The following is a 17295-nucleotide window of genomic DNA, read 5'->3' as shown; positions in this document are numbered from 1 at the left end:
GCTATAAGTAGGGTCTGGGGAGGGTGGGATGTAGGCACACCGTACCTCTATCCAAAGGAATAAAGAGGTGGCTTCCAGAGAGACCCTCGGCTCTAAGTACATGTGTATGAAGCAAAATAAAGGAAATCAAAGTTTAACAGTTATATAAAAACTACTACTAATTATAATAATATTAATAATAAGATCACAGTTTAACAGCTATATAAAAGCTAATAATAATAATAATAATATATGTAAGGGAAATACCAAGAAACTTAAAAGAACATGTAAGATTTGCTATTATAGAGCATGACATGGTGGAAGTGGAAATGATATTAGCCTAGGTGAACTTTAAGAAAAACATGAAAGAGCAATCCATAAGAATAAAGTGTTAGGGAGACCGAAGTACGGTTTTATTATTTTTTTTAGATTTTGGTGGCCCTAAAACCAAACTACACGTTCAATAAACTATTTGGCGAGAAGTTCATTTGTGTATATATATTTACTCAATAGATGAATGAATGTGAACAAAAATTTTGTTTCTTTATGCTCTTGAACGCTTGTTTACGTTCATTCAATTAACAATGATAAACATAAATGGACCAAGTATAATTGGTATAAGTTGTGGTACTCTGGGGTCATGATAAGTCCAGACCATTAAAGGCAACAATACTAAACCCAATATCCTTTTTGTTTTGTTATATTATAAATGTAGGCATGTAAATGAATAGATTGAACATGAACATGCCATTGTTCGTGTTCATTCATTTAACTTAAAAAACATTTTTTTTAAAACAGTTAGAAAATAAAAGGATCCCGTTACATTTAATTGGACACAACTTTGCGTTAATATTCGTTTGTTTAAAAAATGAAAAATGTTTGTGTCCATTTATATTCATTCATTAATAAGCTAAACAACCATAAATGAACATAATTGAACAAATATAAACAAATGTAAACAAACACAAACATAAATGAACACTCCTCTCCATCAAGGGTGAACTTCCGATTACCACCCATCACCGTCAACCTCCTCTCTCATGCATGAATAGTTCATGAATAAAAAAGATCGTAAACGAACGTAATTGAACAAAGGTAAACGGAAATATATGAACAAACGTTAACGACACAAGCATACATAAACGAATATAAATACACACACTTAAATGAACACAATGAAAAATATAAAACATTAAATAAGTTATTCAATGTTTCATCCAAAACTGAACATAAAAAAAACATAACTAAACATAAATTCATCAAAATAGGTTCAAGTATATTACAAATTTCCTTACAATAAATTAAATTAAAATTAGCTCGAAACGACTTAATTATTGTTAAACGGGTGTTCAAACACCCGATTTGAAGCACTAATCAAACCGTTTTAAGTATCGTTTCGAGTTAATTCTTTTTATCAGTCGACTCGTATCATACTTCCGATCAAAAGCCTTAAAAAATCAATTTGAAATTCAGAAAAAACTTAACGCCATTAAGTTTTTTTTAACATAAACCCGCTGATAACCAATTTTTTTTTTTTAACGACCAACTAAGTAACACCGATTTAAAAACACAAATAAAAATAAAACTCAGCTCTAGTTATTATCGACCAATCACAATTAATAGATATTAAAACCCAAATCTAAAAAATATCCAAAACCTCCGTCTCGATATCCACACCCCCCTCACAATATTACAAAACTTTGACTTAATAATAATAACAATAACCACCAATTTACTCCCAAACAGTTCAATGGATCATCAAACTCGTTAACAATCAACCAATCACTCAACCGATTCATCACACTCTATAACCGATTAATTGACTCAACGATGCAGTTACACAACAACCGATTATTACTATGCTTTCTATATCTAGGTTTAGGTTTTACAGTCCAGTTCACGGCTTCATTCAAGCTGCCGTTCGCAGTCAACGACGTCTTACCGGTTCTGCCGCGTCAGGTTTCGTGGCCGGTGATGAATAGCTTCGGTAAGGATGTGGACTTGCTGCCGTCGTTCGTCGGTACGGTTTCGCCGAGTAATGGATCGGTTCGGTGGACCGGTTCGTGTTTTGACGGGAACGAAGCGAGGATGGAGTTTACGGAAGGTGATGAGAGAGGATTAGGCGGTGGAGTCATCTATTTGAAGGTTTATTATGTTTGATTGACTGTTAGGTTTCATAATATATGTTTGATATAGTTTGTTTATTGTGTTATAAGTTTGATTAGGCGGTGGAGAATGATTGATTATGTTGTATAGGCTCTTATTTAAGTGTTAGAATTAACTCATTAAGTGATAGTTTCTGACGAGACGACAACACGGAGCTAAACAGGTCGACATGTTTAAGACCTGTTTAAGTCCGTGTCTACATAGTCTAAACACTTGTTTAAGTTCGTGTCTGCATAGGTTAAACACCTGTTTATAGACGTGTAATTGAACCGAACCGAACCGAACCGAACGTTGAATAGTTGTTCGTTTATGTTCGTTACTCAAGGAGATGAGTGAGGTTTAGGCGGTGGAATCATCTATTTGAAGGTTTATTATGTTTGATATAGTTTGTTTGTTGTGTTATAAATTGATATAGACATGGAAAATGATTTGTTATGTTGTATAAGCTCTTATTTAATTGTTAGAATTAGGTGCTAAACAGGTCGACACGTTTAAGGCCTGTTTAAGTTCATGTCTAAATAGGTCTATATGTTTGATTGACTGTTAGTTTATTTGCTTATAAGTGACCTAATTGGAACATGTATGAAACCTGATGACTTCGCCCTGCTTGTGGTGCGCGCATATAATGTATATATGTGTGAACCCTCGGGTGGGCAAAAGTGAAATTGCACTAATTTTGACGTTATTTTACTAATCTCGTGAAAATAACGTTAAAAGTGGCGGAGTGTTAATCAGGCATCATGTGGTGGCGTTGATAGCCGAAAGACAAGGGTACATGCACCGATCAGCCGGTGTCCCGATGATTGAGTGTTATGTGCCTTATGTCCAACGCTTGATGCAAAACTACTATCGAGCCGGGGGTCTCACCGGAAGCAGCCTCTCTATCCCTATGGGGTAGAGGTAAGGCTGTCTACATCTTACCCTCCTCAGACCCTAACATAGCTTTGCTATTGGTGGGATATACTGAGTACGATGATGATGATGATGATGATGATGAAATCTGATGACTGTTAGTTTGTAATATATATGTTTATAAATTGGTATAAACATGTAGAATGATTGATTATGTTGTATAGGCTTTTATTTAAGTGTTAAAATTAAGTGACTGTTTAGTAGTGGTTGACAATTTCTGAAACGGACCTGTTAACACGGCATAAGTTTTTCGTGGTTTAAGCGGTAGAATGATCTACTTGAAGGTTTATTATGTTTGATTGACTGTTAGATTTTTGTATATATATGTTTATAAGTTGATATAGTTTGTTTATTGTGTTATAAATTGATATAAACATGGAGAATGATTGCTTAATAGGACTGAACGTCGAATAATTGTTTGTTTATGTTTATTACTACTCAAGAAGATGAGCGAGGTTTAGGCGGTGGAATAATCTATTTGAAGGTTTATTATGTTTGATTGACTGTTAGTTTTTTGTATATATGTTTATAAATTGATATAAACATGTAGAATGATTGATTATGTTGTATAGGCTCTAATTTAAGTGTTAAAATTAAGTGACAGTTTCTGAAACAAGACGATGACACAAAGCTAACACGTTTAAGACCTGTTTAAGTTCGTGTCTAAATAGGTTAAGCACCTGTTAATAGTTCGTGGTTAGGCGGTGGAATCATATATTTGAAGGTTTATTATATCATATAATTTGTTTATTGTGTTATAAATTGATATAAACATGTTGAATGATTGATTATGTTGTATAGGCTCTTATTTAAGTGTTAAAATTAAGTGACAATTCTAACTTTATTTTACTAATTTTGTGAAAATAAGATTTTCGAGTCATAAAACAGGTTGACATGAATAAGGCATGTTTAAAGTCGTGTCTAAATAGGCATGTAATCGTGGTTTAGGCGGTGGCATGATCTATTTGAAGGTTTATATGTTTGATTGACTGTTAGTTTGTTTGCTTATTTGATATAAATATGGAGAGTAAGTGATTGATTATAAGTGACCTAATTGGAACATATATGAAACTAGATGACTGTTTATTAGGACTGTTTAGTAAATAGGTTGACACGTTTAAGACCTGTTAAAGTTTGTGTCTACATAGGTTAAACACCTGTTTATAGACGTGTAATCGAACCAAGCTGAACCGAACGTTGAATAGTTGTTCGTTTATGTTCATTTGCTCAAGGAGATGAGCGAGGTTTAAGGTTTTAGGCGGTGGAATAATCTATTTGAAGGTTTATTATGTTTGATTAACTATGTTTGCTTATAAGTGACCTAATTGGAACATATATGAAACCTGATGACTGTTTACTTGTGGTTGACAGTTTCTGACACGGACCTGTTAACACGACATAACTGTATAAATTCGTGTATAAATAGGCATGTAATCGTGGTTTAGGCGGTGGAATCATCTATTTGAAGTTCTATATGTTTGATTGACTGTTAGTTTGTTTGCTTATTTGATATAAATATGGAGAGTAAGTGATTGATTATAAGTGACCTAATTGGAACATATATGAAACTTGATGACTGTTTAGTAGTGGCTGACAATTTCTGACACGGACCTGTTAACACGAGATAAGTTTTTTTTGTCGTTAAACAGGTTGACACGTTTAAGACCTGTTTAAATTCGTGTCTAAATAGGCGTGTAATCGTGGTGTAGGCGGTGGCATCATCTATTGAAGGTTTCTGTGTGTGATTGACTGTTAATTTTTTTTATATATGTTTGATTCAGTTTGGTTGCTTTTAATTATGTGGTGAAATTTGATATGAACATGGAGAATGATTGATTATGTTGTATAAGCTTTTATATAAGTGTTAAAATTAAGTGGCCTAGTTGGAACATATATGAAACCTGATGACTGTTTACTAGGGGTGTGCACGGTTTGTTTCGGTTAATCGCCTAAACAGAAACCGGAACTGAAGTCATTGGTTAATCTATTTTATTAACCTATTGGTTTTTGGTTAACTGGCTATGTTTGTTCGATTACGTTGTCAGTTTTTGGTTTGGCTAATTTCAGTTAATAACTAAAACCGAACTTGGGCTAAAATTTTTGTTTAGAAATCCATGAAATGGTTTATATGTTTGATTCACTTTGTTTGCTTTTAATTCTGTGTTAAAATTTGATATAGACATGGAGAACGATTGATTATGTATTTATGCTGTATAAGCTTTTATATAAGTGTTAAAATTAAGTGACAATATCTGACACAAGACGACGACACGGAACTAAACAGGTCGACCCGTTTAAGACCTGTTTAAGTTCGTGTCTAAATAGGTTAAACACTTGTTAATAGGCGTATAATCGGACCGAGCGTTGAATAGTTGTTCGTTTATGTTCATTACTCAAGGAGATGAGTGAGGTTTAGGCGGTGGAATCATCTATTTGAAGGTCTATTATGTTTGATTCAGTTTGTTTGCTTTTAATTATGTGGTGAAAATTGTTATAAACATGGAGAATGATTGATTATGTTTTATAAGTTTTTATGAATGTTAAAAACTTAAAATTACGTGACCTAATTGGAACATATATGAAACCTGATGACTGTTTAGTAGTGGCTGACAATTTCTAACATGTACCTATTAACATGAAATGAGTCAACGACACGGGGCTAAACAAGTTTGTGTTTGGGCTTCACAGGTTTTGTGTCGTAAAACAGGCAGACACGTTTAAGACCTGTTTAAGTTGTGTCTAAATAGGCTAACACTTGTTAATAGGCGTGTAATCGAATCGAATGTTGAGTAGTTGTTTGTTTATGTTCAATTACCGAAAATTCTAGTTGAGTAAGAGTCCTGATTGCGTTGATTTTGAGCCCTCTTTTTATGTTCTACAGACTTCTAAAGCCAACAGTTACACATGCATGGATCTCTATGTCTTTGCTACACCTTACAGGATTACATGGGATTACTACTTCATATCACGTGAACATACTTTAGACTTGAAATCATGGGAAGAACCTGCAGAGTTGGAATATGTATGCTATGATCCACATTAATTTTGTTATTTTTTTATGAACCTGGTGTATTTGATTCCACAATCAACATTTATGATCTTGAATTATTTATATTCAGGTAAAACAGCACGGCGTTTCTGTATTTCTAATGCCATCTGGAATGCTAGGAACATTGCTATCATTGGTAGATGTTGCACCTCTATTTTCCAACACAAAATATGGTCAAAATGCAAACCTTGCTTTCTTAAAGAACCACATGGGTGCTACTTTTGAGGCATGACCTAAACCATGGCGTGCAACCATTGATCCAAAGGATGTTCATTCGGGTGATTTCTTAGCGGTTTCAAAGATCCGTGGGCGATGGGGCGGGTTTGAAACATTGGAGAAATGGGTCACGGGTGCCTTTGCAGGTCATACAGCCGTTTGTATGAAAGATGAGTTTGGAAATCTTTGGGTTGGTGAATCAGGTCACGAGAATGAAAAGGTAAAATAATTAGTGTGTTTGTTAAATATGTTCATACAAACATTGAGTTGTTATTGTGTAAGTGTAGGGTGAAGAAATAATAGTGGTGATTCCATGGGATGAATGGTGGGATTTAGCACTTATAGACGAATCTAACCCACAAATAGCATTGTTACCTTTACATCCTGATATACGTGCAAAGTGGAATAACACTGCAGCATGGGAGTATGCTCTAAGCATGTCCGGAAAGCCTTACGGTTATCATAACATGATTTTTAGTTGGATTGACACTATTGGCGACAATTATCCGCCACCTATTGATGCTCACTTGGTATGCTTACTTTTTGTATAAAATTGTTAAATTTATCGTATACAAATGTTTGTTTTCTATATAATGTTCGGTTTTGAGCACCTATTATAAAATACACTGCAGGTTATTTCTGTCATGTCTATGTGGACTAGAATGCAGCCAGCATATGCTGCCAATATGTGGAATGAAGCCCTAAATATGCGTCTTGGGACCGAGGTAGACGTTCATTCTTGAAGTTAATATTTCACTTTTTTAAGGTTGCACTAATTTCTAGGTGACAATTTCAACCTGTTTACTTCAAAAGGTGTCGATTTTTTGCTTCTATTATATTCAATCTCAAAACGGGTCGAGGTCAGAGGGCTTAGTTTTATTTAGTCATTTGGATAACTAATAATTATGTTTTTATAATTAGAAGTAACATGATGAAGTGTACTGGAAACTGACCCTTTTCGACCCTAAACGCTGTAGGCTTGTAAACAAACCAAACGTTTAGTAAGCTGTTCAGCGAGAAGTTATGTTTGTTTATTTAATACGTGAACGGACATGAATGGAAACTTTGTTCATTTAGTTTAACAAACGAACATGAACATTTGTCTCAGTCATTCATGACCATGCTTTCATTTAAGTTTTTTTAATATTGTTTGCGTTCATCTAGTCTAGTTTTAATAACTTATTATTGGTTTTAGCTTAGTTTTGTTAGTTCACTTATGTACGCTCTTGAATAGTTCGTTTATACTGTTATCGAACGATCATAAACGAATGCAAACACAGTCATTTTCTTAATGACCGAACACAAACAAGAACACCCTGCTCATTTAATTGTTCGTTTTGGCCTTTCGTTAGGTTATAAAGCCAAACGTCCAAAGTCCAAACACGAACATGCTCCGTTCGTGTTTGCTCGGTTTGTATACATGCCTTGAAACCGGGTTTGACTTGTTACCTAACCCACTTTCCCGTTCATCTTATCACCTCTACTTTCAGGGGCTTGACTTGTATGGAATCTTAGAAGAGACCGAAAGACGAGGTATATCTTTCGATGAACTGCTGACGATTCCTGAGAATGATGAATGGGTTTACAGTGATGGCAAGTCTACAACTTGTGTTGCCTTTATTCTTCAAATGTACAAAGCTGCTGGAGTTTTTGGCTCGGTTGCACATTCTATTCAAGTAACCGAGTTCACTGTAAGAATCTCTGTTTTATGCTCCATAACTCAAAACTCTCAAGGGCAATCTCGTAATTTTCCGAATTCATACCGGTATAAATTAGAGGTGGCAGTTTTAACACTTGTCAACCCAAACGAGTCGAATTTGGGTTGTGCTCTTTTTACAACTCAAACGGCTGGAAGTCGCATAAGGTCTATTTACTCAAAGAATTAGATTATTTTAATACTAATATAGTTTTTTAATCATATTTAAAACATTTATTATTTGTAAATTTTTTAATTTGGACAAAGAAAGTTTTTTTCTGGTCAACCAAAGTCCATTTTGACCCGTATAAAAAAGTTAAATTTTTTCGACTTGCGCCTTCAATATGAGTTTATTTGACCTCCAAAGATATTAAGTTATGAAATAAAAATATATATAGTATTCTTAAAACATGTTAAACTGTTTTTTTCATATTTCTATATTTTAAAAAAATCTCCAACTTTCATAATAATATATTATCCCTTTCAAAACGCTGCGATTATCGTATTTATCCATCTCACACTTATTAAATAAAAGTCAGTTAATCATAACATGTCCGTTTTAGACCGCAGCGTCATGACAACACTTCCGTTGGTGTTTTACAGATTCGTGATGCTTACATGCTCAAAATCTTTGAAAATAACCAAACCCGACTACCGAAGTGGTGCAACAATGGTGATGATAAGCTTCCATTTTGCCAAATTCTCGGTAAGTATCGTATGGAACTACCTCTATACAACACGTTAGAGCCGTATTCCAACATGAATGAAAACTGCCCGTCTCTCCCTCCAACTTACGAGAGGCCTATGCATTGCTGAAGTAAGTTCTAATAACTCGATTTGTCACGAATATTAAATACGTTTAAAGTTTCGTGTTATGTTGTTTTGCTACGTTTATCTACACGCTCATGGTATATAAGACGGTTGTACGTGTAAGCACTAATTTCGTCTATGTGTAACTTCCAAATGGTTATTGTAGGTACGTTATTGTGTGTATATGCTTATTTATAGTTCTCCATATCTCGTTTCATTGATGCTTTTGTTATCGGTGGTAATAGGAGCGTTGTTGGTTTCATTCAGTGGTAAATACTAAATACAGTTCATGCTTATAGTTTACCTAACTATGAAATATAGATTAAAGAGTTGGTTTGTATAGTTGCGAAACTGAAAATTCGAAGTGTGTATTGGCAATTTGGATACCAAACCAGCAAAGCTAGCTAATTTCTTTCGGTTCTGATTAGGAGTGAGCGTGAGCCAGGTTTTGCCCGTCAAACCTGCGAGGCATATTAAGCCAGAACCGATTATACATGTTAGAATTTAATAGACTCGGTTCCAGGGTCTTATAAACACCAAAAGAGCCAGGTTTGGATCGGGTCTGGGTAGAGGTGCACAAACCGGTTATTCTCAGGAATCGGAACCGGGTATGGTCAACAAAAGTCAAAACCAGTTCCGGGTATAGTTGGGTATTTGACCAGTTTCATCGGGTTTCGGGTAGGGTTGGGTTTTGACCGGGTATTGGTGGAACCGGTTCCACCAGGTCTGGGTACAGTTCTCGGGGGAAAACCAAAGGCCGGTCCATACCCGCGGGTAGGGTCGGGTCCGGGTAGGAACCGCCTGGTCGGGTCCGGAACCAGTTCTTCTGTTCACCTCTAGGTCTGGGTCTGCAAGAACGGCTTAGAAACTGTATAAATTAGACGTGCACAAAAAAACCGGTTCCGGAACCTAACTGGTGGAAACGAACCGGAACCGGTTCCAGTTCCTACCCAGTTGGCCCAATGCCCGGTTTGGGTATTTTTGTACCCGAAAATCGTACCCGGTTCTCCTATTTGTATGTCCCCATCGGTTCCAACCCGGTTCCTACCCGGTTCCTAATTGTAACCGGTTCGGTTCCTACCCGAAAAAGCCGGTTCCGGCGGGTTTTTTTTTAAAAGTCAAACACAGGTCAAACTAGCCGTTGGAACCGGTTCCAACGGTAATATAGCCGGTGGAACCGGTTTTTGAGACACAAAATAGCCGTTGTAACCGGTTCCAACGGTAATATAGCCGTTGGAACCGGTTCTTGTAGCCCAAAAACTATATATAAGTTGTTTTCCATTACTTGTTTCACCACCAAACTCAAAAACAAACTAAAATACTACTCCTTTAGCAAACCTGTTCCGTTACCCGACCATCCAACTAAATATTATTATGGCACCCATCAAAAAAACTAACAAGAAGGCTAAGAAGAGTGTTTTTGTTGCCCCCGTTCCTGCTACGGAGGACCCAAGGGTTGTTACGGTAGTAAACAAAACGAATACTGATTTGTTGGCTTGGTGGAAAGGTAAACAAAACGAATTTCCCATTCTATCCGCCATGGCTCGTGATTTGCTTGCCGTACAAGCCTCAATGGTTGCTTCCGAATCGGTTTTTTCTCTTAGTGAGAGGGTGTTATCTATGCGAAGAACAAAATTAACTCCCGAGTCTCTAGAGGTTTGCATTTGCCTAAAGGACCATTTGGATGCGGTGGATCGTGTACAACACAAGGCGAACTTTGAAGACGAAATACCAATAGAGCGTCATATTCATGATGAGGAGGCGGAGGACGGGGTTTCTTCCGATAACGAAGACGAGGGTGAAGACGAGAATGAAGACGAAGAAGAGTTGTAATTTGTGTTTTTTATTTGTTTTAGTAAAATTATTTGTAACTTGTTCAACTAATATTTAGTTTTGATTTGTTTAATTATAATTACTTTTGTTACTCATGATTAATTTTTTGTTACTTTTTTAATAACGACGAACATTTTATTTATTTAAACAATAACTATTACAAACATTATTAAAACATAAACGATACTAAATATAACAACTAAAACTTAAAAAACAAAGTCCGTCGTTTTAATTCGGGAATACTTATTTTTGGGTTGTAGAGCCGGACGATTCTCCCACTTCTGTTTTTTTAGCATCCAAACTTCTTTTCTCTCGACAATACTTATTCGTATGTTTTCATAATGTCGAGTTGGACCCTGCTTTAAGAAACTTCGAGCAATATTTGCAACGTGCCATCTCATGTGAGTCGGTCATTAGACACAAATCGTAATGAACCCAAACATCGGGCATCTTGTTGTTTCGATCACCATAACAACGTCGTCATTAGTTGTCATTTGTTGTTGGTTTAAGCTTAATTGTGTTTTGGAGTGTGTTTTATAGTTTTGGAAGTGGTTTAACAAGTACACACTCATACATTGATATTTATAGAATGAAAATTAGCTAAATATAGTAATAAAACCGGTTCCAACGGTCAAAAACGGCTATATGGCCGTTGGAACCGGTTTCTAACGGCTATAATGTTTGAATTTCAAAAAAAACCGGTGGAACCGGTTTTTACGTAATAACCGGTCCCGGTTCCAACCCTACCCGGTTCCTAAAAGTTTGCATTTCTGGTCATCGGTTCGGGTCGGGAACCGAACCGGTTCCGAACCGGTTCGGGTTTTCAAGGTGAACCCGATTTGTGCACGTCTAGCATAAATTGGTTCCAACACTAACAAAAGGTTCTTAAACCTGAGTCGAAATCGAATGTTTTGAAATTTGGACTGGACCGGGACCGGCTAAGCATACCAATCTGGTTTGCAGCAGTTCGCCCGTTTTCTAGAAACCCGGCCGGTTTTGGCGGGCCGCGGTCTTTTAGTGTTAACCAGGTTTGGGTCGTTTTGACGGGTAAGACACGTTTGATCACCCCTAGTTCTCATGGTTTAGTCGGGTTTAACTATTTTTAACACCATCAATTAATAGTACAGTTTCTGTGAAATTACTTATAATAAATATCAATAAAAAATAATATAAAAAATTTAATAGAATATGAATTTGGGCCGCGGGTGATGGTATAGTCTTTTAGTGTTAACTAGGTTCGGGTCGTTTTGACGGGTAAGACACGTTTGATCATCCCTAGTTCTGATGGTTAAGTCGATTTTAACTATTTTTAACACCAATTAATAGTACAGTTACTATGAAATTATTTATAAAAAACTCAATAAAATATTAATATAAAAAAATAAAAAATTTAATAGAATATGAATTTGGAACGAGAATCTAGAAGGTTTACAAGTTCTATGTAATACTAATATCATGTGTATGAAAGTTTCAACTTTAAGGGAAGAATCTTCTTTATTGCAAGTGTGGTACTTGTTTAGGACACGGGTCAAATGAAAGACCTCTAATTGCAAAAGTTTTTAGTCAATCTGCATATGTTTTTATATAATTACACGTTTAGTTACGTGGCCTAATAGTAAGAGATTTGGGTTCTCTAGTGAAGATTTAAGTTCGATCTCTATCTGTCATTTTTTATGGATTATGGCAATGATGGGTTTAAGCTAGGCCTTGTGCAAGGTTGTCAGTTCGAAGCCCGAGCCAACCCGGGTTTTCGTCCCACTGTGTCTTACATCAGAAAGTTATGCTTTTGTGAAGGCACAACGACTGTCAAGTGGCAGTCGGCAGTATGGCAGAGAACGTTCAAGCCAAGCTCTAAAGCCAGTGTGAGTCCGGTTAAGACAACATAGTCTGGTCAAAGTAGGGCAACATGACTTTCCAAATTTGGAGAGTGTGGTAGCCTAAATACAAGAAAGTTGCGTTCTAAAAAAAGGTTACGTGTTTAATATTTGATTAAGGGTTAAATACTTTAATGTATAATAATATGAAACTAGATTTAACACCCACGCCAGAGCACTGCCACCACCACACGATCGCTGCCTACGATTCGTAAATCAAAGCCGGTAACAACAGGAGATGATGGCCACAATCAACGGAAATCAAGAGGCCATCGGTGGAGAGAAGAAAACTTGTTGAAAGATGGAGTGGTCAATGGAGAAGAAGAGTATAAACAAAAGCACACCGTCAAAATAACCAATAAAAGACCGTCAACATTAACGCTTTAAGGAATTATACCATACACTTCAAAACTTGTCAGGGGTACCATACGTTTCTTATGAAGACATTTCCAACGTGTACCAACCTTTGTTTATAAACTCATCTATGACATAGTACAACGTAAGTACACAAAATGTCTTTGTTGCTTGGTAAACATGAAAACAAGGTGTTAATAAAAATAAGTTCACACTACCAACGACTTAAATATATTTGGAAATATTAAACAAATTAAATAGTTGGTGAACAAAAGTCAAGATATTGATATTGAAACTAGATGGCCGTTTCTACAGTTAAGTATGAACATGTCAAATTATATAAATTAACTTTTGATTAAATAAGTTTGAGAACGTCTCTGCCATTGAATTTGTCTCCCTATTCAAACCGGCTGAATTAATCCAAAATCAAGATGATGTCATTGAATTTGTCTCTCTATTCACAACCACTTTCCGCTCTTTTCTCTACTCATAAACACTTAAACAATACCATATAATTTAAAAAACCGACTCGCATAATTATAAAAACATAACATGCTTAAACAACACAAAACACAATATATTAATATATTATTATTTATATTTACCTTTTCTTCAACAAAATAATATTCAAATCCAAGTTGACAAATGACAATATTCCCACAATAATCATCCTTCCTAGTTCCCACCTCTTTCTTCCTTCCTTCCTTCCTTCCAACCTCTTTTAACATTTCCATCTTCAAACTCCATAAATCCAAATCCTCATTCCATTCCACATATCCATACTCAAAACCATCAAAAAAAAAAAATGAACACCAAATCACCTCTTATTATTATTATTATTATTACATTCACACTCTCTATATCTATATTCACATCTTCAATATCAGCCTTCCCAAACATATCCTCCATCCCACCAGCATTCCTTCCCAACTCCACCAAAGGCGCGTGGGATGGCTTCAACAATCTTTCTGGATGCCGCTCGGGTCAAACCGTAGCTGGCATCTCAAAACTCAAAAACTACTTCCATTACTTCGGATATCTGAATTCTTTTAACCAAACTGGCAACTTCACTGACAACTTCGACGACTCGCTTGAATCCGCAGTCAAAAACTACCAAAAAAACTTCAATCTTAACACTACTGGAACACTGGATGAGGAGACAATGAAACAAATATTAAAACCAAGATGTGGAGTTGCGGATATTATTAACGGATCAAGTACTATGAATTCGGGTAAATTTACGCCGTTTGGGAAGTATTCGGTTGCGCATTACTCGTTTTTCCCTGGGGCGCCACGCTGGCGCCCCTCGCAGCGTGAGTTGACTTACGCGTTTGACCCGCGGAATCAACTTTCGGACGACGTTAAGCGCGTGTTCACTAACGCGTTCGCGCGGTGGTCGGAGTGGACCCCGTTGACGTTTAGGAACATTAGTCAGTATAACGCCGCGGATCTGAAGATCGGGTTTTACTCTGGGGAGCATGGAGACGGTACGTATTTGAGTAAAGCGATTAATTTTGGAATAAACTCTCCGAAAGGAGTTTGTCCTTTATTTTTAGGCTTAGAACTTTTAAATATAGCTCGTATATTTTTGGTAACTATAACACATGTTATAGTAGAGATGTACAAACCGGTTTAGGGCCCAAAACTGGTTTGGATTGAAACCGGTTAAGTTTAGTTAACAAAAGTCAAAACTGGTTTATGATCAGTTTCGGTGCAGGCTGAAACCGGTTTCGGTTCAGGTTTTGACCGGTTTCAATTTGGTTAACTGGTTTGGAACCGGTTTCGGTGAAGAAAATTACAAACCGGTTCCGAACTTACGGTTTCAAACCGGTTCGATTTTCGGGTCAATTCGGTTCGAAAATCTCAAATCTAAACGAACCGACTTAGCTCGATTTCTAAACGAGCCGAGATCGAGTAAGAGTTGGCTTGGTTCGTGGCTCGGTGCTCATTGGTTCATTTATATATCACTATTTGTGAAAAAATTAAAAAATAAAAAAGTTAATGAGCTCGAGGTTGGCTCGAGTTTTAAATGAACTAAGCTTGAGCTAGTTTAATTCTTAACTCGATGAAGTTAACAAGCCGAGCTAAAGCGAGCTCGTTTAAGTTTGAGCTCGCTCAGGGTCGGCTTAATTATAGCCATAATATTTCCAATTATGTTTTTTTTTTTAACAAAAGTGAATAATATATAATTTTTTATTAAGCCAAATAAACCAATTAAAAGTAGTGGTTACTTTTTTTTTTCTGATTTATTATCTTTATTTACTTAGAAATTATTGTTTTTTTTTTTTAAATATGTAAGTATTTAATATTAATTTATAATATTCAGGTGAATCGTTTGACGGAGTGTTGGGAACATTAGCCCACGCGTTTGCGCCTCCCGCTGGACTATTGCATATGGACAGCGCGGAGACGTGGATTATTAACGACGTGTTCGCTTCCGGATTGGCGTCCGCGATGGATTTGGAGTCTGTGGCGGTGCATGAGATCGGACATTTGTTAGGTCTCGGCCACTCGTCAGTGGAAGAAGCGGTTATGTTTCCGACGATATCTTCCGGTGTACGGAAGGTTGAGCTGGCAAGAGATGACGTGGACGGTATTCAGGAGTTGTACGGTACAAATCCGGATAGTAATGGTACAACTGGACCAACGTTTGGTGAGAGGGAAATGAGCGGTGCGACACGTGGAAGTGGATCGTTGGGTTTGGTTGGGTTATTATTATTATTGGCTGTTGGATTGATGTTTTAGAGGGTTATTAATTATATTATTTTTTTGTTTATTGTAAATAATTAAATATTACGAATCTTTTTGGATTATTATTATTATTATTATTATTATTATTATTATTATTATTATTTTGTATTATTGAGGGGTGGGGAGGACATATTCTCATTTGTGTTATAAATATTTTGTTACATAAAAATTATATTTTTGTTACTTGTGATACATAGAAAATTATTTGGAAATAGGTTCAATGCTTCAAGGTATCAGCTTGTTCATTTGACCTTGTTAATGACGAAGACGAAGCGTTCTCATATTTGAGTTTGTCTCTGACGGTGAGAATTGAATTATGTACTTGCATTGCCGATACCACCTCATAATATTTGAGATTGTTTCTGACGGTGAGAATTGAATTATGTACTTGCATTGCCGATACCACCTCATACTGACTGTTTGTCCCCCCCCCCCCCTTCTTTGCCACACTCGATGAAGCCCTGGCCCACCTCTCCCTCTTAAAATCTCATTTTCTCTTGTCTACATACGCGCACATTTGCTACATGTCACGTCTCCCTTTCAAAATCTATTCTCTCTCATCTATGTGTGTACCCTTTGCCAGTTGCTTCTTCCAAATCATCATGCCACTTAAGAACGTGTAGCTAACAAGTGTCCACATTGGAGACGGTCTAATATACATATATAGGCGGTTTATGACAAAGTTAGTATATTAATGTTATTCTAGAATTATTTATTTCATCATATTTTATAGATGTATTGGTTTTTATTAATCTCAACTATCATCTTTTAGTCGCTTCTCTATTGATGGTCCCAACTAACGTATTTGCCGATAATGATCCCCAACTTTTATCATATTTGTTTCCAACAATCCGCGACTAACGGAATGCTAACGCTGCTAGTAGCACACCGGAGGTTTGTTAATACTTAATAAGCCTCAAAACGTGAACGGACAACTATCTGTTTAAATTTCAGATTTTGATCGCAAAATGATAAATTTGCATCTTGCGATGACGTCGTTATCTTCATTAATCTTAACAACTTACACCCACCAAAAAAATACATCTTAAGTGCTAGAATGTTTCGAGCTCCCAATGTGTATCAAATGTTGCCCCGATGCACCCTTGATCATGTCCCCAGAACAAGTAGGAACATGTGTTCATGTAACCGAAATTGTTGATATGTTTATTTGCATTTACATCAGGCACCTCATCCAGTTTTATAACAGAATGGTAAATGACAACCACATTTTAAGTGCTTCATGCAAATAAACGTTGTCATTTACTGTTATTGCTACAATCTTGAAGATGACGGTGGGTGTTTTTAGGCTTGGAAGATGACGTCCAGAGAGAAAAAGCAATGTGAAGAAGTTGAACATTAGCTTATTCTTTAAGACCAAAAAACACTTTTAAGATTTTTTTTTTTTAAACAAACAGTCTTTATAAGCTTATGTATGCGCGCCTTGCAGACCTTTTAAGCAAAAACAAACACTACCTTAAACAACATAACTGGACACGTAAGATAAAAATCATGAACATTGGTTTAGTTTGATTAATTTAGTTATGAACATCGGTTAATTGTTTAGTTCGTGTTTTTTTTCTCCCGCTGCCGAAGTTGTCATCTTGAGCCATAACTATGGCTATGTTTCACCGATTTACTCTTTTCAGCAACTCAGG

The 17295-nt window shown here is 36.3% G+C and overlaps 1 protein-coding gene and 1 pseudogene across 2 annotated transcripts; both read left to right on the top strand.

The window, feature by feature from the left end:
* The first annotated feature begins 1728 nt into the window (after nt 1-1728).
* LOC143544712 (uncharacterized) lies at nt 1729-9033 on the top strand (annotated as a pseudogene). Its single transcript, XR_013137295.1, has 7 exons — nt 1729-2124; nt 5939-6079; nt 6177-6542; nt 6610-6852; nt 6955-7047; nt 7813-8013; nt 8622-9033. The product of XR_013137295.1 is annotated as an uncharacterized LOC143544712 (transcript).
* A 4661-nt stretch (nt 9034-13694) lies between these two features.
* Nucleotides 13695-15649, top strand: LOC143544702 (metalloendoproteinase 3-MMP-like). The gene is made up of 2 exons (XM_077036738.1): nt 13695-14376; nt 15216-15649. The coding sequence occupies exons 1-2, from the start codon at nt 13695-13697 to the stop codon at nt 15632-15634; spliced, it is 1101 nt and encodes a 366-aa protein (XP_076892853.1). The 3' UTR covers nt 15635-15649.
* The last annotated feature ends 1646 nt before the right edge of the window (nt 15650-17295 follow it).

This window comes from Bidens hawaiensis, unplaced genomic scaffold (genome assembly GCF_021521415.1).
Source record: "Bidens hawaiensis isolate Kalapana, Puna unplaced genomic scaffold, B.hawaiensis_p1.1 tig00013690_1, whole genome shotgun sequence".
Lineage (NCBI taxonomy): Eukaryota > Viridiplantae > Streptophyta > Magnoliopsida > Asterales > Asteraceae > Bidens > Bidens hawaiensis.
The sequence above is the reverse complement of the archived record's forward strand: the minus strand, read 5'-3'. Positions and strand labels throughout refer to the sequence as shown.

Bases quoted from the DNA above. Each gene is read 5' to 3' on its own strand.
- LOC143544702 (XM_077036738.1), top strand. From the start codon at position 13,695: ATGAACACCAAATCACCTCTTATTATTATTATTATTATTACATTCACA. The intron at 14,377-15,215 runs GTACGTATTTGA...TATAATATTCAG, and splicing joins CTCTGGGGAGCATGGAGACG to GTGAATCGTTTGACGGAGTG.